The sequence below is a fragment of the Amia ocellicauda genome, chromosome 9 (genome assembly GCF_036373705.1).
Source record: "Amia ocellicauda isolate fAmiCal2 chromosome 9, fAmiCal2.hap1, whole genome shotgun sequence".
Lineage (NCBI taxonomy): Eukaryota > Metazoa > Chordata > Actinopteri > Amiiformes > Amiidae > Amia > Amia ocellicauda.
In genome coordinates, this window is record NC_089858.1 from 38,411,525 (window position 1) to 38,434,312 (window position 22,788).

The 22,788-nt window shown below is 40.6% G+C and overlaps 3 protein-coding genes across 3 annotated transcripts; all 3 read right to left on the reverse strand.

Annotated features, from left to right (window-relative positions):
- Nucleotides 1-6,485: 6,485 nt before the first annotated feature.
- ankrd39 (ankyrin repeat domain 39) lies at nucleotides 6,486-9,541 on the reverse strand. Its single transcript, XM_066714426.1, has 5 exons — nucleotides 9,459-9,541; nucleotides 8,893-9,036; nucleotides 8,507-8,610; nucleotides 8,079-8,282; nucleotides 6,486-7,180 (listed from the first exon to the last, which is right to left on the reverse strand). The coding sequence occupies exons 2-5, from the start codon at nucleotides 8,981-8,983 to the stop codon at nucleotides 7,022-7,024; spliced, it is 558 nt and encodes a 185-aa protein (XP_066570523.1). The 5' UTR covers nucleotides 8,984-9,036; nucleotides 9,459-9,541; the 3' UTR covers nucleotides 6,486-7,021.
- A 674-nt stretch (nucleotides 9,542-10,215) lies between these two features.
- On the reverse strand, nucleotides 10,216-12,769 carry LOC136759432 (progonadoliberin-1-like). The gene is made up of 4 exons (XM_066714428.1): nucleotides 12,519-12,769; nucleotides 11,235-11,376; nucleotides 10,737-10,832; nucleotides 10,216-10,407 (listed from the first exon to the last, which is right to left on the reverse strand). The coding sequence occupies exons 2-4, from the start codon at nucleotides 11,373-11,375 to the stop codon at nucleotides 10,366-10,368; spliced, it is 279 nt and encodes a 92-aa protein (XP_066570525.1). The 5' UTR covers nucleotide 11,376; nucleotides 12,519-12,769; the 3' UTR covers nucleotides 10,216-10,365.
- A 944-nt stretch (nucleotides 12,770-13,713) lies between these two features.
- kctd9a (potassium channel tetramerization domain containing 9a) lies at nucleotides 13,714-21,246 on the reverse strand. The gene is made up of 12 exons (XM_066714427.1): nucleotides 21,058-21,246; nucleotides 20,336-20,457; nucleotides 19,911-19,954; nucleotides 19,713-19,809; nucleotides 19,564-19,622; nucleotides 19,250-19,378; nucleotides 18,652-18,719; nucleotides 18,397-18,492; nucleotides 18,089-18,238; nucleotides 17,593-17,698; nucleotides 16,899-17,032; nucleotides 13,714-16,641 (listed from the first exon to the last, which is right to left on the reverse strand). Exons 1-12 carry the CDS (start codon nucleotides 21,103-21,105, stop codon nucleotides 16,525-16,527), a joined length of 1,170 nt encoding a protein of 389 aa, XP_066570524.1. The 5' UTR covers nucleotides 21,106-21,246; the 3' UTR covers nucleotides 13,714-16,524.
- Nucleotides 21,247-22,788: the final 1,542 nt, after the last annotated feature.

Below are 22,788 nucleotides of genomic sequence, written 5' to 3' on the forward strand. Positions count from 1 at the left end.
GATACATTAAGGAAGGAAAAGAGAACAAAAGCACTCAAACACTATCAATAAAATCCAGCAATCCAATAAATAAACCAATTAATTATGTGACCAAGCACTGCGTTATAGTTATATCACATCATAAAGAGGAGAACAACACTCTCTAAAGCACATGAAGCATCACTTACACCCAGATGTTTGCTAGATTGGCTGGACACCTATAGAGATTATATTCCAATTTTAACTCATGCCTTTATATATAACTCAAGTTCTATTCACCTACAATGTGGGTTTGTTTCAGATTTTTTGGTTGATTTGTTTGTTTGTTTCTTTGTTTTGCCTGGCTTAAAATCCAGCTGGCCGATCGATCACATTATTATATTCCTTGGACAGGGAATAGCACATTTACTAAAAGACAACTTAAGATCCATACAAAAACGGACAATGAAGCAGTTAGAAGCAGATGTGCGCACAATAAAAAACAAAAACAGTGATAGATGAAGGTCATTCCTCAGAATAGGAGAATAAAAAAACAAAGCATGTACTGCAATGATGGCAGCAAGAGAGCACGAAATAGAGAGAGGGGGCAGGGGAATGCGAGGGAGAGTGAGAATTGGTGTGCCATCCCTTTCTTTGTGGTTTTTGTTTTGCATCTGAAAAAAGGTCAGTGGGCTGTGACAGATTGCAGACATGAGACATACAACGTCACTCAGACACACAAACTCCCAGCTTTCCCATCCTTCAGCCTTTCTCGTTCTTCAACCAGGCTTGTCAATCATGCAGAACAAATACAGGACTTTCCTAGAACACCTAATCACCCCCCACCACAGTGGACTACACAATAGTTTGTAGTGATGTGTCATGTCCTTCAGTGAACTCAATTACACATTCCAGGTTACAATGATTTTCCAGAGAAAAACTAAACATTTAATCAATTCGTTCTTGGAAAACCAACTGCATTACCGAATTTCCTTTTCTGAAAAGAAAAAAAGGGAAATAACATGGTCTTTTATTTTGACGTCTTTACAGAAACCGCTACTAAACAGTAAGGCCGGAGTGAACTGAACAGCAGGATTTTGAGGCTTAAGATTATTGTTTTGGTATTTTAGTTGGACAACTCACATGCAAAATTAAATAGCAAAAAAATGGGTTAACCAAAAAAATGTAGACCTCAACATCAGGCAATAGGTTTTACAGTGAGGCAAAATATAACTAAATAGTGCAGTTTCAGCAGATGAGGTGCATGAGTGCAGCACAATATGAATTCTGAACAGGTAGTAAACTAAAAATGATACATTATAATCTTCTGTTGTGGTAGTAGTGTGTACAGGGGTAACGTTTAAGGCTGAAATAACAGAGATGTATGGTGAACAGGTGCAGTCTGAATACATATAAATACATTTCTATTTTAATTCACTTAGGGTATGAGATTTGGCAATTGAAATGAGAAATCAATGAAAAAGATAACACCCAAAGGGATTATTGGTAATTGCAGGTTGCAGTGGAATCAGTGAGCGATTTAAGCTGCTGATAGGCTGCCGAGAGCTGTCACTCAGGCAACCCCTCCCTCTGCCTGCTGTAATTCCTTAGTCTTTTTTGCCGGAACCCACAGGTTCAAAAGCCACCTCACAGGATTGGTTGTTATTCTCTGCCCCCAGCATCTCTGTGTGGTATTGGATAGAGAACTGAAGAGGGCGGACTCTCAGGAGGCAAAGCGATCAACACTTACCTTGTACAACTGGTTCCAAATGCCTGGATCACCTAGGGGGGGGTAAGGCACCACACTCAGGCCAGGGAACCTCTTCTGCACAAGAGATCCACTGTGCTGGACGGGCCCAGAAGGTGAACAGCCTTGAACGAGTATAGACAAATCTGCACCCAGAGAAGAAGCCTGAGGGTCAGACGATTGAGCATCCTCGACCAGAGACTGTTGATGTAGGCCATGACAGAGGAGTTGTCCAGTAGGGCTCGCAGGAAGTGCTGGAGGCCCAGGAACACAGCTTGGAGCTCTAAGGCATTGATGTGGAGAGCACTGTAAGGCTCCATCCACACCCCTCAGACGGGTAGGCTTGTCCTAGGAGGCCTGGACATCTGGGAACATAGGGAGAGCCCTGGGAGCGTGTTGGGGGTGCTGGTTCCTCTGGCCAGGGGAGATGCAGGTGGTCAGCAGCCCTCTGCATGACTGCGAGGAACTCCCAAGATGAAAGTGGAGGCAGAGTTAGGTAGTTAAAACACAAATAAGGAAGGAAGGAAGGGTTTTGGCAGCTTTACAATAAAATAATTCACAAATTCCACTGCAATGCATAATTAACCATAGTCTCTTTTGGTGTTATTCTCGCCTTGAAAGATAACACTGATGTCCTGATTGCAGTAAAAGGTCTAAAATACATAAGTAATTTTTCCTATGCCTACCCCACCCCTCAGCACATACCAGGGACATTATTATGTTTGCACTTGTTATCTGACTTGTACCAGGATGTAGGCTATTGTAATTTTCACTGACTGTATTTACTGTAATGTTTTGATTATTTTTCTTGTGAAAGCTGTAAGTCACCCTGGTTAAGGGTTTTATCTGCTAAGAGATAAAAATAATAAAAGACAGGACACAAAAATGCATTCTTTGCTTGCCCCTTAGAATTTTAGCTACTGAGTGATGCAGTTCATGTAACGAGCTGCAGCAAACAGGACTACACCACAAGCATAGAAGGAAAAATGATTATTACAAGAAACATATCATATTTATAACCTTGTGCCTTGAGACTAGAGTCTTCAAAAATGCACATAATATAAAGTGAAATAGTTTTTTTTTATTATTACATGGGTGCATGAAGACTGTGGCGAGAGTTTGCTTCTAACATTTATTCTGTGACAGAGATATGCTGACTTGAATAAACCTATGATAGTTTGAAAATATAATGTATGCAAAGGGGCAAAGAGTGATTTACAGTGCAAAACATGAAGAATACCAAATTAAAAGTAACCATCCACTATCACGTCAGGCGAAACCTGTAGAATTATTGAAAAGGATGAAGAAAACCCTGTATTAATACTTTATTTTCAGTGGAATATGATGGTTGTAGTTCAAATGGCTACATCCTGATTGTAACCTGAAAGTAAATGTTTGGCTCATTATAACCATTCAGATCATATAGCCTCTCTGGCTGTTGGTCAGGGGTGTGGGGTGACGGAAGGCAGGAAAAGAGATGGATGCGGGGGCGGGGATTAGTGGGTGGTGGGGTGGAGTGTGGTTGAGGAGTTCTGGGATGCAAATCCAAACAGTGCTGGAAAACTGGAATCCAGGGAAAGAAAGAACTAGAGAGAGAGAGAGAGGGGTGGAAAAGTTGTGGGCTGAACCGGAGAGAGGAAGAGAGACTGGAAGTGATTAAGAGGGAGGGAGTGGATTGATGTGGGCAGCATCTCCTTAACACGCTGTCCACTGCTGCCTCTGCCCTGCACCTGACACTGCACAGACTGACAGCTCTGAGCACACAGGCTCCCAGTCCCAGAAAGAGGGTATATATATTTATATATTTATATGCATTTAAATGTTTGTTTGTTTGTTTGATGTTTTATTGAGTATAAGATTGAATGCTTAAAGAACCTAAAATAAGCATCTGAAAGGTTACATACACATGTTTTTGTTTGTTTACTGCTAGCTACTTGTTGCCAGCATTTCTGGATCACTGTTTCTTGTAAATATTTTGAATCATAAAATATTTATACTGTTCCAACCACAAATCTATTTGTGTTTACGTAATGCGGTTTGAAGATCAAGGTCGATCTGCAGAAACATTAAATTGCTGCAAGAAGGCAAAGTTCCAGGGAAATTCTCATTTTCGGTATCCTGGTGATAACATAAAAACAATTCCAATTCTTCATCAGTTCAGCAGCATTACAGAAAAAAAGATTTGACCACCAGTTAAGGCTTAGGGTAGTGAGAAACGAGAGCAGAGTTCTCTCTCTTCATATACTTATTTATAGGTTTCTCTATTAGTGCCCCATGGCTACCTGCTTACCGTTTTGAATATTTTTACATCAGGGTATATGTGTCTCCCTCTCTAACCCATTCTCCCACCCACCCGCTTTCTGACCATTTATAAGCAGAGAGGGGGGAAATATGGCGAAGTTCATCAGCACCCGTTTCAAAAGGTAGAGAGGCAGTTGGGAGCTGCAAAGGTCTGTATTTTCATCACTAGGTGTGGTTGCTTTTATCGGGTGCATTTTACATCAGTTGTGCTTTTTGTTTTTTCTTATTCAAGCGCCAGGCACTATTTTATCAGTCTGCCAGATCGGCTTCAAGGAGACTGACGCACATCCAGACACAGAGTCAGATTTATGGCTCCAAGCTCAACTGTTGCATACTAATATCAGCAGAGCAAACAACAACATGCCAGGCCACAAAGCAACTGAGTGCACAGACACCCCCCCATGGCAGGGCTGCTGACCCACAGGAGCGACGGTGATGCTTTTCCCGAGATGGACAACAGACCCACCTGCCTCGACCACAGCCCACCTCCAGATCCTCCCAAGAAAAGCAATGGATGCCCTGCCAAATGGATCTCAACCATCTGACACAACATCTACCCCTGTCCAGAGCTTGAGACATGTAAATGTGGTTGACTGAATTACACCCTCTCCATATACACACACACACACACAAACACACACACACCTCCCCTCCAGGGACAGTTAATCAAAACATAACCACTCAGTTTTACGTAAGCTGCCGGGCACAGGGCCCAGCTGTGGCCGAGAGCCGAGTGGTCTGCCTGAAAATCAACTTACTGGAAGTTAGAGAGGGCCCGAGGCGAGGAACCAGAACCATCTCCCCTCTCCTCTTGGAATGTGGCCCTTAACTTGGTGGGCAACGCGTTAAATACTCCTCGTGAGTAACTCCAAACAACAGACTGACGCTATCTGATAATCACTTGTTGATTCATCGCTGGCTGTGCATTGCACTTGTCACGGCTTTCTTTCACTGGGAAAAAGAGCAGGTTTAAAGATGAGTTCACTTGGCTTTCGGTGAGTCAACTGAAGAGAGATGAGTAGTTTGAATACTGGTCACAGTGGGTACACAGGGAATATCAATTTCCTCCCAGCGCTGTGGAAAGCAATCTTGCGCCCTGTGCTGCACTATTCAATCTGTTGTACTAATTTCTAGCTGTAACGGCCAAGTGTAAACCCACTCTACAGACGATGGGTGGTCCACGTCTGGTCCAAGGCAGGATTGAGTGCAGCTGATCAGAATACTCCTTCAGAAACTGGCACGGCCGGCCCTGTGGATCGACGGGGCCGATTGTTCAAGAACTGAAGCTACACTGCCTTTAATGAGGACCACACGTCAACAGATGCACCTGCTCCCAGAAGCAGCTGCCACACATTTGAAAACCAAGAGCGACGATCTACAAAGAGAATTTCGCAAGACACAGCTTTAGGGGAATACAAGTACCACATGTCTGGACGCCACACAAAGAAAAAGATCCGACTGCCACGGTGGTGGAGTTTCATCCACGGCAGGTTTAACAAGATGGAACCCCAAATGTAAGTTAACACCCAGGGCTGGACACTTCAACCCCCAAATGCGTCTTTAAAAAATGATGAACATTCTGCGTTTTCTGCTTCTCGGGTACAATGTCTAGGAGGGCCAGCAGCTTGTAAAACTTGAAATGCATCAGGATGCTAAACAAAAGGGAGCTTTCTTTTCAAATATATACTAACATCCACACGCATGCATGGTTTATTAAGATCCACATGCTGAACCACAGTCTTGAAAAGGGATCAGCTGTAAAAACATGCAGCTGAAGCTACTCTCCGGTCATCCTGTTTCTGACTATTTCTCAGAGCACACTGGGCCGATCAGTCATCAGCACACATCCTGAAAAACATGGTTTCAGGTCTGCTACAGCAGTTATCCACAGGAGCCTGTAAATTATGCCGTGCTGTTACACTGGTGTTTTAGTCAGAGCACTGCCCTGCCAAGACTCCGCGATGCTCTCAGGGTAGATTCCACTGGGCCAGGGAGTATGCTGCCCTCTGCTGTTTCATTGAAGAACGGCAGCAGCTTCCTTCGGGTGGGCTTTTGCTGTCCCCTTCTGTTTTAATAGCATCTTTACAGCTCTTGAAGGTCAAGAGTGTGTTCTCCCATAGAATTCAGGAATTGCATCCTATACTTTTGAATCCTGTTGCCTTCTCTCCCCCCAAGACACTATTATTATATTCAGCTGAAGGCATTCATACAAATGTTGGACAAATTGAAGAATAGTGTGCAGACATGATTGGCTCTACTGTTTGATGAACGAAATGCCTTTGCTAGATGTATAGTAATCTTCAGCTTCAGGTCCTGTATATTGCCCAAAGCCAAAATAATAGATCCTGCAGTGTTTGTGTGTGCTGTTTTGTTTTGAGCTTCCTTGGTCTACACATTTGCAAACAAAACATTCAATGAAAAAGTAATACATGTCTATCTATACATTTATATGTACAAATGATGCAACATATCTGAGCTATTGTTCCAAAAAACAGATGATCTTCTGTGCTTTAATGAAAGAATGAAAAACAGCAATAATTACAGACTTATTCCCCCAAAATTAATATCTGAATACTTTTTAAGTTACAAAGGTAAAATCTAGCTGCCAAATGCATTAGTAATAATAACACTGAAGCTATTCCAAGACATTCTAAGTCCACGTGTTCAACATGAATCATGAGTCCCGTATAATTCTTGATACCTTCATAAATACTTTTCAACTGCAATGAATACATGTGTAGGAAATGTGAAGGATGTTACGACATCTCCTAAGAAGGTTTATCTGCACTTCAGGGCTCATGGGGTTCCTGTACACTAATTGTACAATTGCAGGATACAAAAACACTGTAAATACTAATCCTCACTGACCTGGGGGTCGGATCAATTCCACCTGAATGCAACAATCAGTTCTGTTTCCAGCTCTGCAACTCTGGAACTGAACTGGATTCGACCCCCACTTTGTTAAAAGAAGCAGATTGTCTTGATGGTCGTGTCTCTTGCTGGGGTTAAAGGGAGTCAGGGGGTGTTTTCAGACGGCCTCAGGAGCTCCTTCAGATGCCCCTCCTGCTGGACCAGCTGTTGGGGGATGCGGGCCCTCTTGTCTGTCCCTTTCTTGAGGGAGGGGCAGTGCTGGACAAGCAGCGCACACACGTCCTCACAGCCCTGCTCTGCAGCCTGGACAGCACACAACAAGCCATCACTGATCACTGATCTCATCACTGGAACACTCACTTCGAAAAAACATCACCTGATTAAAAGACGTCTTCAGAAGCAGGACTCTGCCAAAACTCAGCATGGTGCCAAGAAACACAAACAAAATTACTGACCAGACACTCGTTGCAGTCTGGCGGGGCTTCTGAGGCTTTCAAATAGTAAAAGCCTCAGCTCAGAGTTCAAGATGTTCAAGGTATTATATGTTTAGTTGGCAGGAGTCAGACCTGCTAGGCTGGTTGCTGTTTTTTATTCTAAAGCCTTTTAGTTGCTGTATCATTTCTGGTTGGATTATTTTAACTTTTGTTTTCATTATCTCCCACCAAAATACATAAATTATTATCTTTTGGCAGGCTACATTTTCATTTTCAGGGAGAGAAATTAGTTTCCAAAACTAAAACAAAACCAAACACAACCATTCTGATTAATGCACCCCAGAACAAAAGCAGTATTAGTATTAGTAGTAGCTATAGTAGTAATAAGAGGAAAAAAATAATAATTGATTCCATAACACGAAAATGTTGTCGATTATGACTTTGCATTAACTGTGTTTTTAGCCTTGCCAGTGATGTTTTTTTTTAATGTATTTATTAAATCAATTAAATTACATTTTAAAATAGTAATTTAATTAGGTTTTTTCACGTCATCATATTACGTAGTGAAAACCGGAGAGGGACACATCCTTTTTAATGAACAAAAAATCGATCAATGTGTTTCAAATGTAATAAAAACAGATGGTTTGAAGAATTTAGCTCAACAGCAAAAAACTTTTTCCTTTGATATTGCAAAATCAGTCAGATTTTGGGGGGGTAACAATAAAAAAAAATAAAAAATGAAAAGGCCTGGGGAGAAACCCGCCTACCTTGTGCAGAGGGGAGGAGCCATCATCGTCACACAACTGAGGGTCTGCCCCACGATTCAGGAGCAGTCTGACCACGCCCACATGCCCGCAGTAGGCAGAGCGATGCAAGGGAGTGGCCCCGCCCCTGGTCCGGGGGTTGGCACACGCGCCATGGTCCAGCAGCAGAGAACAGGCAGATTCACTGCCAGTGCGACTGGCATAGTGCTGCAAACACACAGACACTCTCCTAATCAGAGGGCGATCATCATCATTTCATTTTATATTGAGTAGTTAAAAGTCCAAATCACAGCAATATCACATTAAATCAACTTACACAGATAGTTTTATTTTATGTATAGAATAACTGAAGTATTAAATATTCTGTAGCAGCTGTGCTATCCTAGACCTTTTCACACACTGCATACAGAGCGTTGCTGTAGCTCACACACCAGTGCAGTGTAGCCAGCCTGGTCCCTCAGGTTGGGGTCTGTGCCCTTGCGTAGGAAGGCTCGAAGTCTCTCCAGGTCTGCGTCAAGAGCGGCACTCCATATGCCTAAACACACAGACAGCCTCATCACAGCTTCAGCAGAACACACTGTGACAGCATAGCCACACAGAAAGTATAGGTAAGTGATACAAAAAACTAGAAGAAGTGAATCAGTGAAAATAATACAATAACACACCAGGACTAGGATTGTCTACCACGGCTAAGCAAAGGTATCCCATGACTGTGGCTGGTTACTTAAACTAGCAGGTTGTAAAGGCTGAAATAGCTCACAGTGTTAATAATGGGAACCTTATTTTCATCCCAGAAGTATAGAACTACGCGGGGCACCTCTTTCAAAGTCCATCTCATCCAGAGTCTGATGGGTACTGGGGGATGCAAGGTTGGCATCTGTGCAGCAGGAACAGTGTGATGATGCCATGCTCCGGGATCAGGGTGGCAGAGGTGTGCAAGTCTTCAGCAGTGCAGGAATATCTGTAGTGGAAACCCAAACATTGTAATTTATGAGCAGTAAAATGTATGCTGCACAGAGGACTGTATTTTGTGTACGTGTGTTTTAAGCTTTCCTTCTTAGCTGCTACAATCTGGACCTTGCATGTATATGGAGAAGTGCTCAGCACGGGTCCAAAGAGATCGCTTACCACCAAGGTTTGAATTATTTATAACAGGAGGTCATTATAGTTTGTCACATGTAGTACAAACCAATGTACCATGATATATAGCATAGTTCAATTTTCACTGATGTGTGATCAGCCACTGTGAGCAAGACAACGTCATTCATAATAGACTAGAATGAGAATCTTGTATCACATTTCAGAAATAAAAAAGAAAACACTTCACAAGACTCTTTAGAATAGCACTCAAGGTTAATTTAAAATATGATTTAATCATCTAACCTGTCTCTCCAGACCGAAACAGTCCCACCGCTTTGTACGAAATGCACTTCCGCAAACACGGTCAGCTGACACGTCACTAGCCAATAGCGTCTCTTGTCTCTTATAAGGGGCCCAATCAGAGTTATGCGTTAAATCACTTGTGGCAAACACTCGGCTAGTTTAATATACTGTATTTTAATATTTTAAAGAGATCTTTACATTAATGTATCTGATTTATATACATTATTCGTTTTACATTGTCTAGGCATTTTATTAAGACCAATTCCTAAAGGCAAAGGAGGGGAAATAAAGTTACTCTAAAGCTTAGGAACAGACAATGGATAGAATTCAAGTTTGTTAATAACGTATTTATTTATTCTATACTAGTCTACAGTAGGCTACAGTTACATACTGTGACATGTCTTCAGTGATGGCTTATTCTGTGTATCTGCAAGTAATGTGATTTCACAGACCTTGATTAGCACTAGACTTGCACTCTACCTAATGACACTGGCAGTCCAAGACTAGTGTTCATCTGCGTCTGTGAAACCAGGTCCATGTACCTCTAGGGGGTGGGTGGTAGAAAAAGAAGGTAGGCTGAAATAGACTGCTAAATTATCACGTTTAAACCATTATTTGATTTGCAATTAAAAACATAATGTTCCTCTTCAAAGATAAATTGGCTGTGCACTCAGTTGTAGAAAAGTTCATTCAAATAAATACATTGGGAGATGTATAATTTAATGCAACATATAAACAGAAAGATGTTTTAATGTTATAATTTCGACAGACATAATTTGAATAATTGCATGTACAAGTGGGGTTGATAGCAGTTTATTACGAGAAGAATCCACAAAATACATTACACCGTCATAAGAGACACACAGGCGTGTCAATGGCATGTTAGACTGAGGGAGTTTGTCTTCAGCTAAATATTTTGACGTCCACTTTCTCCTTCAGCCAGGCTTGCCTACAATAAAGAGAAGAAGATTACAGACAGAAAGAGCACAGCATCATAATCTGGGCTCTTAATAATGTAATTTGGCATTAGAAAATAACATTAACCCTGTGCTGGGTTTCAGAACGCCTTTCATGTATGTGAACCGAAACCATGGTCTATAATCTGAGTCATTAATGGGCTCAATTAAAATCCATGGAGTTGACAGAGATTCCACATGCTTTGAAACTAGTACATAGTACATAAGTGCACTGAAGACCTATCTGCCTCACTGGAAGCTCCGAATTGCCTTTTCACAGCGCACACTGTTGTCCTGCGTCCCCAGTTGACCGCACACTCACCAGTAAGTCCTTCAGGCTGGAGAGTCTGCTGTATGGGGAGACATCAGCACATCTGGGCAGACTGGCAGGGCCTAGATTCTTAACCTCCTCAGCAATCTGCAGTGGAGATGCAATATAATATCAAGGGAGGGGAAATAACTACCAAAACAGAGTTTACTGAACTGATCACAGACCAGTTTTCACACTCTCCATATGACATTTGTATGTATAAAGCCATAAAGTGTTATCGGTGAGAGCTGAATCAGTACTCCATACAAGGCTCTGCTATAATTCACACAGAATTACAATGATGTTTTTTCTCTCTCTCTCTATTTCCTACATTACTACTAAGAAACTCAATATCCGCTCTGCAGTGTAGTGTGGGTCTCGAGTGAAGCACTACTCTTGTATGTTAAACTGTCCTGGAACAGGAGCTCAGAATCAATTTGCCACAGGCACCTGGGCACAGGACAGATCAGAAACAATTGCACAAAGTCTGCGCTGGCCGGTAATACGTACGTCTTGCAGTGTGTCCTGCAGGCTCTCTGCTGCTCTCTTGCCACCAGGTCTCAGGCCATATGACCAGTGCTGACAGCAGGCCTGCAACATCAATGTTGTGGCCAGTACCAGCCACAAGAGGGCACTCCTGTGTGCATTCATTCTGAAAGTGCAAACACCTTCTAGTAGGTTTCAGTTCTGTACTACTGACCCACGCCAAGTCACCACGGGCTGTACATAACCCCAGGCATGTTCATGATGAAACTATTTATAACTCTTTACTATAAAAATAAATGGTTCTGGGTTTAAATGTTTACATATTATCGCTGTATTCTTACCCTTGTATTACCCCAGTATTTTAAAACTACCCCCATCCCCAACTGATTGCATGGAACCCAATCTTTCTTCTAAATGCTAGACCTACATTTCTTCTTTAAAGGTATCTTAAAAGGGGGTTACAGAGTAAATATCCTAGCAGTATGCCTTAACTAAATTCCCTGATTTTACCTGTAGTGTCATAAATCTAGTTCTTTCTAACAGTCATTTACTACTAGATCTGGAACAAAATAAAAATCTTGATATTAAACTCAGAGGGATCTAGTAGAAGTATGGAGCTTGTCTGGAACAGAAATATTGTGGTAGCCAGTCAATGGATTCTGGATTAGGATCAGGGATCCCACAGCTGAGATCTAGGGAGATGTTATCTTCTAAAACCAACAGACTGTAAGACATCAGTTTTATTTGAAGAAATAGCTTGAATTTCACAGCTTTTTGGGACAAATTCCATACTGAAACTGCTGTATAGTGGATTTACCGCTGCTCAGTGGACTGTGTGAGTGGAGTGATTTGTATGGCTACTTAAATACTTTTGTCAAACTTTCTTGATTACATCTAATGATTTCAAAAACAAATTGTATGATTTTGTATGATGCATCTTTTCCAAACAGAAAACTAGATTGTACCATGTCTCTACATAAATTAAAGTGTTCAGATCTTAGTACATCTTCATCTCTTTCAATTCGCCTCAGACTTCAATTAGCACGAATCTTGGACTAACATTCATCCCAAAACCGGTGTTTATCGGAGTCTGTGAAGTTACAAAACTGAGTTACAAAACTGGTAATATTGTTCATCAATCCATACAATTGAATAATTGTATTGAGTGCTCAAGTAGGTGGGAAAGAAATGACAGATATATAACCACATCCCTGATAGACTACAAGTCCTGACTGTTTTGGTGAAGCAGCATTAAGAAGCACACATGAAAACAATCTATATTGCATGATACAGTAGTCATTCTCTTACCTTGTCTGTGGGTCACAGCGGCTGAGGTTGTCTTACTTTCTTGGTCCCTCTCGGCAATGCTCTGTGGTTGGCTTTTCTCTGTCTTTTATACCTTGTCCTATCCCCTCTCACTCCCCACTGTACTCACACAGCACTCACCTCTCAGGAGTCCCGCAGAGCATTTTAAGAGCTTAACACTAAACCCACTTAAGTGGAGGGAAGAATTAAATAAACACACAAGTGTAAACAGCAATGCCAGACAGAAGCTGATACACCATTATTATGCAATCATTAATTACTTCAAGGTCTTGGTCATTTATTACTTTAGTATGTATTTCTTTTTTTTTTTTTTTTTAAGTAGAAAACTTGACCGATTTGTTCTTAGAGAATGTGGATCACAAAAGAAAATCCAAGTTATGGTTATCTTTATAAGTATGATTTTGTCTTGAATACATGTTCTACAGATGGCACAGATATTTGTATGTGGACTCACAAAATGTACAATGCATAATATATACTGTACACATTAAAAAAAAAGTTAAATGTAAGGATACTCAGAAAGCTAATAGCCATTGGAAAGCCAAAACACTTTAAAAATAATTATATATAAGTAAACACTTAGAGAAAAAAAGTCAATAGTGCTTTGCAATTAAGATTTCAGTACTCAATCCACACACAAATTACTGATGTTTAGAAAAACAAAACAAGAAAACTGTCATTGTACTATATTTGTTTTCTAAAGGTTTAAGTTTGAATCTTTTTGAGCATCAATTATGCTAGTTAAAATATTTTAAAATGCTATAAAGCTTTTGTCTTGTTTGTTTCTGAACTTCACTGAATGAACATTATAACGGTTTCACAGCTCACAGTAGCTATAGACTTGCTAGGCGATGTTGTTTTAGATGTTAGGTGTAGTCCAAGACTAGTGCTAATTGAAGTCTTAAAAAGATAACCTGAAGATTTAAAAAGCTCCAAATGCAACACCTCACTTAGAAAAATCCTGCTGTGATATATATGTGTACATCTGGTCAAATGGGACTTAAGAGGCTTATCTTACAGACCTAGACCCAGCCGAGACTCGGAAAGTGAGGAACCAGGAACATATCTACCAACAGAGACACAGATTCTGCCCGGAGCACTAAACTTTTGCTAAGTTTGCTCTGAAGCACCAAAGAACAGTACTAAGTGTTGCTAATATTCTGGTTTTAGTTCAGCATCAATTTCACATACACTTTAATCTTCCTTTTAGGCACAAGAAAAACTTTAGAGCAAAAACAACTTGATCAAGAAATAGGTTATGAATTGAAAGTAATATGGGGAAAATAAAAGGCAGCATTCTTTTTGCACACCTTGCATTATTGTGAAGCATCCTTGACCCACAACTTTATAGTCATATTTACAATAACATGCATCAAGATAATCGATTCCAGACAAATAAAGACCCACACACTTTTTTCTTTCTTTCATTGTTATTATTTTTTAACAGTCCATTCGATAAAATACAAATTCCTGTCTGAGTGAGTGCAAACATGATAGACTGGGTGAGAACACCTGGAAGTATCAGACCCCCAGCCTTCATAAAGGCAATTTACGTCCACTCTTTAATACATAAATATATAGTCTTATATGCTTATATATATTAAAATAAATAACCATTATTACAGGGTTCTGATATGCAAACAATATTGCCCTTTGCTCTAAAAATAACAGACTAAATTCTATAATTGCCTTCATTGCAAGCCAAGGCGGAGTACCTTGGAAAAAGCAAAAAGTGCCCTGAAAGTACTTGCTAAGCCACTGCGATTTATTTTTCAGTTTTCTTTTTTAAATTACTGCTGGCACCGGTCAGTCTGCGTTTACTCGATCAGTTTGTCTATCTTTGCAGAGAATTCTCGGATACACCTTATGCAAAAACCTCAATACTTTTTTCTACAAAAATAAAACCTCAGATTATAAAATCCCAGAAAAGTATATAATCTTTCCCATTATTATTATTTCTTTCAAATAAGAAATAAATTAGATTTTTTTTCCCCATCATCATCAGTGGGGACAACACAATTTGATTAAACTAAAACTGCAAAATAGGATTTCTTCCAGCAGATCTGGATCAACAGTGCTGAAGGTACAGGGCACTGCAGCCACGATTGACAGCAACGAGGAACTGATCCAACAGCCTGTCTGGGAAGCACTTGATTTAAACACAGACTCCTGACATCATGGGATCTTTACAAAGTGGAAATGCACCACATTCAATAAGTGGGACTGCTACAGATGCAGGGATCAATTTTAAAACAATGCTCAGCTAATTTGGTGCAAGGCATATACACTTAATATTAACAGTCACAAATATTTGGTTCTCCCTCTTCCATGTACCCTGCACTTTTCCAGCATTAGATTTAGCATTCATTACTCCAAGGTCATCTTATCATACATAATTTAAACCTAGCCACAGTAAAACTCGTGGAATCAGGTTTAATGTCTAGGTGACGGTCTTCTAGAATTAGACCTTGCCGTTTTTGTTGCTCATGTTGGTCACGTCGTCTCCATGAACTAAGTGCAAAACTGTTGATGGCGATTGATCTGCAGGAGTAGAAAAGTGCAAGTTTGTTGAAATAAAACCATTAGGGCCGAAATGCTGGCATAAAGCCCTGCTACATTACAAATAAAAAAAAAAAACAATTCTATCACTGAAATTCTTTTTTTTGTCAAGCAGGGTTACTGGACTTGTTTTGAACTTATCTCCTGCAGCACTCTCACATTTACAGTACCACAATAGTGCAACAGCAAAAAGCCCTGTCCTATCCCGTTATATCATTTTTCATTCTTCTGTAACATCTCCCATGTTTCAATCCTGACCCAATTTTGATTAGGTGCAGCTTATCATTATCCAGCAGCATTGACAACAATATTTTGGGCCTACATGAAATCATATTGAACAGTGGTGCCATGCAATCAGCCCGGTTTCAAGAATAAAGTGTAGGTTTTGAAGGAATTAGCTAAGCAGTATAATTAATAAAAGGGAGGCAGAGGACCTTGCAGGGAAACATTAAAAACTGCAAGTCATAACCAATTCTAACATACAGAGCCATTGACTAAAGGGACAGAACTCCAAGGAAGATCAATCCTGCACACGTCTAACAGCCCACAGTTCATTTACCATTTTTGCTGCTGCTCCCCTCCCAAAGTCCTCTGAACTCATGCATTTATTAATTCTGTGTACATCACAAGAGCATTTCACACTGAGTATGGAGACAGTGAAAACTAGATTTTCAAGGTGGCCATCTTAAAACCTGGCAGTAAAACTTAAATATCTGCAAGACGTGTCCTACCTCCCGTAGGTAGACAGTCATTAAAGCAGCCATCCCTGTATTCGAACGCAACTATTTTTTGTTCTCTGGTTATTGCGGATAATGATAGATAGAGAAAAGGAAGTGGGTATTATATGACAGTGCTCAATATATATGAAATAAAGTGGCATCTCTCTCTTTCATGAATAATACAAGGAATTACAGCATAATTGCAGGATTTCGGTATTGCAACACATCCTTGGTTAAGTGTGGTACTAACACTGATCTGAAATGCAAAATGTAGGAGTCTTAAATCTGAAAACTGCCCAGTTCCAACTATAGGGAACACATTCCAGTTATACACCCCAAATAAATGCAAACCCTGAGCCATCACTCGAGTCAACTGCAATGATATTAGAAGAACTCCTATATCTAGTACACCAAGCCTCTAATGAGAAACATCACTAGAGTTGGAAAGTTCTTAAACACTGATGTGGAAGGATGCAAACCCTGCCTAACTAGTGCAAAGAAATAAAGCTAATAATTTAGGGCTGTGCTGGGCTGTGTATACAGAGATGCCACAGGGATTAGATACATTTCCTGTATGTCAGAAGGAACACTGGGATTGGCTATGGTGCCCAGCGGGGTGGTGAGGAGAGATGCTGGGATTGGGTGGCTGGCCAGAGGCGACTGCAGGACCTGCCAGGTCTCTCGGGCAGCGTGGGAGTCTTTGACAATGGTTATCTGACACTCTGGGACATGTGCAGTGGTGTCAGCATCTCCTCAAATATGGCCCCCTTCACGTTGGACCCTCGCAAGTTAGCCTCCTGAAGGTCACAGCCAGATAGGTCACAGTTCTAAAGGAGAACAAGCAGAAAACAAGACGGACTCTGAACAATGGAAGATTTTTCTATAAACCTATCAACGTGCAAACATGCTTTTTATTTCAGATGGGATTCGAGACTTGCTCTTGCTGAAAGTACGAGCAGTGTCATAAGAAGTGACCTTTTGATGTTTTAGATTAGAATATCTCTGTTCAAGAAGGGCTGAATGGTTGCGGCTGTGCTAGAGGTTTGGCAAGATCTGTAGGTGCCCCATCTGCATAAACCCTCACCTCCAGATCAGTGCCAGCCAGGGTGGCGCCGCGCAGGTTGCAGTTCTTCAGCTTGGCGTTCTTCAGCGTGGCAACTCGCAGGTTGATGCCGGTCATCTGACTGCCCTCCATGTCCACTCCCTTTAAGTTAGCACCTAGCAGCACAGAGGGCCATCAGAATTAGAGATCAGAAAGTACTGCAAGCCGAACTAAAAAATAGCAAATCCCGTAGAAGTTTTTCTTTAGGCCTAAAAAATCAAACCACTGTAGATGAGAATCCTAACCAAACATTTCATATACTACATTTAATTCATCACTTCAATATTTCAGAGAAAACAGAAAAGCAACACAAATTGCAAATGAAGGGTATTTACAAGATGAGGTATTGCTCATCTTCACAGAATGGTTGGAATCAACAAATCAGTGGTTAGCGCTACAGTATGTTTTTCCATCACGCGGTTCCATCTGGAAACAATCAGTCTGGCCTGAAGCTCATATTCCAAGAATATAACGATCTTTAAGGTACTTCCAAGAAATGGAAATCTGTTTTTTGGTTTTCAATCAGTTTGATCTCATGGGGGTTTGCAAAAATCAGTAACTTGTTTTGGAAGTAAAGAATTAACTGTTTCTGTAAGGAAAAAAAAAAAAAACAGCTAATAAAAATAACATTCCACACACTGGTGTTACCACTAAGTGTCACAGAAAGGGAACCCACCTTCCAGATTAGCTTTTAGGCCTGAGGGATCCTCGAAGTTACAGCCCTTCAGAGATGCCCCCTCGGCGTTAGAGCATAGCATCTTGACACCCTGCAGGTTAGCACCCTGGAGAGACAGAGGAGTCAGAGAGAGAGCAGCCAAAAAACAGACAGACAGACACACCTTTGCAGGGCAACATCTGAGAAATAGAGCAGCTATTCCACCAAGTCAATAAATATAAGTGCATAGGACAAGAGTATCCAAAACTTTTTCAAATCAGGAAAATGTAGTGTTCCAAAAATCATCAAGTAGTATATGTAAAGAGGCATAGCACTCTAAAAAAAAAAAAAAAAAAGTATTAAGATTCCAGTTTTTAGAAATTGGAAACCTATAAAGCAGACTGATTTGCAAAATATCACAATGACATGATTATAATTGAACTATAATTCTTCGATTATATGAAGTTAGCCACTGTCTTATGGTCAGATTAACAGGACAGGCAGACAGTGCCCTCACATCTAGGTTGGCCCCAGAGAGGTCTGCCCGCTCCAGGTTGGCACAGCAGAGGTTGGCGTGAGTGAGGTTGCAGCGGCTAAGATTGGCCATCTTGAAGTTGATGTAGCGCAAGTCGAGACGGGAGAGGTCAGCACCACTGAAATTCAGACCCTACGAAGGACAGAGATGGTAATGGAGAAATAAAAGATTCATATCCTTAGTAGAAAATAGGATAAAATCAGAATCAGGATAAAGATTAAACCAATTCACAGCAGTTGGGTCCATTCTACAACAAACTATGGAATCCAGAATTACAATTTCTACTCTACCTGGCAGCGCAGCTCTGACTTGGTGGGTGTGGCCAGCAAGAATCGCACAAACTCCTTCCTGGAGATGGGAGAGTGGTCTTCCGGGGGCTGGGATTTCTAAGAAGAAACACCGTCAGTCAGACTCTGATGCAGTAGGTCATACAGGAAAAAAAAATATCACAAACCCACAGCTTACTGATTATTCTACAATCAAATAAATATGGACTGAATGCACGCTTGCCAACTCCAGAGACCTGGGCAGCAGACTGACCTTACCTTAATCACCACCTCCAGCTGCTCCGCAAGCTGCTCTATGCCAAAGAAGCGGGCCTCCTCCAAAACTCCTAGAGCAGAACCATACAGTCAGAGCCAGGGTACAGCCACGCACCCCCCTACACTCACTGAAAACACATAGCGCTATGACAGATTTCTGGTTATAGTTATAGTCTACCATCTTCCTACTCAAATTGATGAAGGAAACCATTTCAGCATGACTTGCAAAGATGATACGTGACTCAGAGATCACACTGTGGCCAGGAGAGCCTTCTGCGTCTTCTAGTTGGTGATTAATCAAAGCATTCATAAGTTACCTGACTCAATGGGTCCAATTAGTCTTTGTTTTTTGGTTGTTCCAGTTATTTAGTGATTGCAGATTTAAAGAGGTCTACACAACTAATACAACCACATTTCCCCAGGAATAGAACTGGTTACTCTTGCTCCATAACAGTGATTTACAATTGTGGTCTAATTTAGCCATCATTACTTTATTATGTTTCTAATCAAGTCATTTAAAGTTCAGCTGGAACAACCAGAAGTGACAGGGGCGACCTCGGACCTCGGAGTACGGCGTGCCCGATGGGCCGCTACTACCCACCCAGCAGGTTGATGCCCTTGTTGACGATGAGCTGGCCGTGCCGCAGGTAGTTGAGGATGGGCTCGAAGTACTCTGGGCTGCGGTCGATCAGGTACGCCCCCCGATCATCCTGCTTGTTACCCCACACGTCTGGAATGGAGAAAATGAGAGGGAGAAGAGAGAGAGAGAGAGAGAGAAGCCTACATTCACCAAAATCATTTATCATTCAGATAAAATGTCCCATTCCTTCTTAAAAAAATATTGAAAATGCAGAGTATAAAATAAAAAGGTCATAATGAAAGGAATAGAGGTCTACAGTGTACAAACAGACTCACCTTTGTCTCTGAACATGTGAGCCAACATACTCTCTGGCTCCTTGCTAACCAGGGTGCTCCTGAGGAGAGACAGAATCAAACAGTCAAAGGTCAGCACGTTAAATTGCAGCCAAAGCAGGAAACCACTGCAGAGAATGACCGCCTTGTACCGTGTGGTTGTGAAGCAGCGCCCTCCAATGTTTAACGTCAGCCAGTCCGTGTGCCCACCAGAATGCTCGTCTGAACCCTTCATTTCATTCTGGGGGTCTGGCACAGAGAGGGAGAAACCAGGGGCACAAATAGGAAGTTGATTATCTGTTCAAAAGCGATCTGCATTCGAAATCTGATTAGCGTGTGACCCAACTCACCTACAAATGGGTCTCCTTCAGAAACAAACAACACATCGTCATCCCTGTGGGAGAGAATGAGGAAGGAAATGAACGGATGTGACTTAACTTGTTCATTTTTATGTTTTGAAAACCTCTGACAGTTCAATCTGACTCCTGTTAACAGAGCGAGGGGATCGGAGAACTTGTCTGTTTAATGTTATAAACAAATAAAAGATAAAAATCTTCTTCTAAATTAAATGGTGTCAAATCTTACTCTAGTACTACCACATACTGGATAAAGTTGGAGGCACCCCAGTTGGAGACAACAGTGTACCTTGTACAAAAATAACTGTCAAATTGGGGTAGGGCAACAACTTTTTAAAGATGTATACATTCTTAACATATTCTGCAGGATATTTTAGCAGCATGTGTTCTTCAGTTTTACAAAGCCAAGCCCCCTTTACCTGATAAGGGCAATGTCATCGATGAGCCCCCCTTTCCCATTATAGAGACAGGAGGCTTTGATTCCCAGCTTGTTACTTGCTACAGACAACAAGTCAGCCAAGGTACCATACACTGCCACTACCTGAGAGAAACCGAGGCAGAAAAATACAAAGATCAAGACAAAGGAAACACTTGCACAGCAGGTTCAGTTTTCACTAGCCCAGCTACAGGCTCGTATATATTCAAACACCAGGTGCTGGGAGCTTCCAGATCATTTCGATCAACCTAACATTGTGGGAGATCATCAATTGAAGTAATTAGTGTCTGGCTGTTTTATACAATTAACCAGGCAAAGCACAGCACACCCGAATACACACACCAACACATAGGCTTCTCACAGATATTAAAATATCAGCTACATAAACACAGACAGAAAGCGCCTTATACCTTCATTCAGTCTTACAGGAATATACCAACGCCCAAGGCACAATCATTCAGATTCACCACAGAAGATGTAAATGTAGTTTTTCCGCAAGCTGTGTGGGTACTGTACAATGAACTGTAATAATCATTTAAAAGAATAGCGTCTTGACACGGAAGTATACCCGCTGCCAGCACGCCGAGTTTCATTTCAAATATTATGTTAACTTTTCTTTTTCTGCGGCATTGAAACACCAAGTCCATATCTGACGACTCTGATCCTGAATTAAAACTCATTATTAAGACTTATAATAGATCTCACCTTGCCGTTTTTGGAAGATCCATTCACGAAGAGAGTTACCCTCCTCATTCTTTGTATACAGCTTGAAATATTATTTACAAAACTAGAATAAATATTGATATATATAAAAAAAAAATACTACTTAAAAAAATATGTCTGATTGAAAGAGTGCGACTGCTCGTAGAGGACAACCTAACCTGATAGTGGCTCAGTGTCTTCAGTAACCAATCACAGAGTCCGGAGAGCACCTGGTCAGCAGGGCAACCAATCGCAAGCACGCAGCCGCAGACCAGGAAGACACGCATCAAAAGAAAAAAGAAAAAAAGGCAAATTAAGCTCTGATGGCAGCAAGTTAGTTTGAGTGGAATTTATGACTCATATTTTAGTTCGCTTTATTTACGTCACGGAATAAAATAATTTAAAATAATTAAAAAGGTCACTGTTATAGTTACAGATATACACAAACAAACATTTTTATGTTATTTTAAAATATTCCAATTGATAGAGTGATTTGACAGCAGTCTTGAATGTCTGGGTGGAAACTGGTGGTGTTCGATTCACAAAATGTGACGTGAACTCCTAATCGATTTCTTAATTAGAGAATCGATGGGATCGATTCCAAGTATCATTCCCAAAGCCATCTTTGTCGATTCCCACTTCAATAATTTAAATAAATGAACTTCCACATACTGTTGTTTACACAACCATATTTAATGTATACCAAAACTATAAAATAAATAAATATAATTAAAAAAAAAACTTAAACAAAACAACTTAAAAACCTGTAGTCACATTTAGCATTTTACTCATTTCCTTGACCTCAATTACAAATTATTTCCACACCACACTTCCCCCACTTTATGCTTTTCTTACATATATATCTTTGCATGTCACCGGCCTTAAAGCATGAGAAAAAATGTGATCTTCTGGGCAGCTTGAATTAGGTCTCTTGATAAAAACTAAAATCCATCTGAAGAAGTTTATGTACGTGTCTAACTAATTATCAAAACCATGCATAAAACAGGGGTGTGAATAATCATTTATATTGTTAGAAAATATTCACTTTAAACTTGCTTTAGACTTGTATTCATGACAAAAAAAAATACACAAATTTTAATAATATTGGACACTGCAGATCGACTGTAAGTGTCAGCCCAGGTCCCCCCCTATCAACCCACCCATGTAAAGAATCGACTCCTCATCCTTGGAAACATTAAAAACCTCAAAAATCATGCTGGGTGTTGATTCCTTATTCTGATGTTTATCATTTTGAGAACAGATAGATATATCTATTTAGTAAACTGCAGTCCAGTATGTGAATATATGACAATACATGCACAATTTGTAAATTAAATGTGTAGAGTACAGATTTTGGCCTCCAGTTTAGGAACACTTGCTGATGGATACTTTAAAAAAATAATATTCCACATGAAATAACAAAATCAGCTTCCAATGTGAGCCAGTGTGTATTTGGACAATTGTAAAACATACAGCAGGCCTAATAAAGATAACATCAAAACGATGCTCTTCAAATTGTACTTTTGAATGGATTAATTGTTTGAGGACTGACTCCATTAGTCCCCTTTTACAATCCTGGCCATTGCAAAGACAAGGCCAACACAACTATTGTCTATACTTGCTAACAACCGTACATTTAATTCAGGTCACCAAAGATGAGAGATTAGTTAATAATGGATTCAAAATATAAGCAGCAGTGACTAGACTAGTGTGATAGATACTTCAGGCGCATAT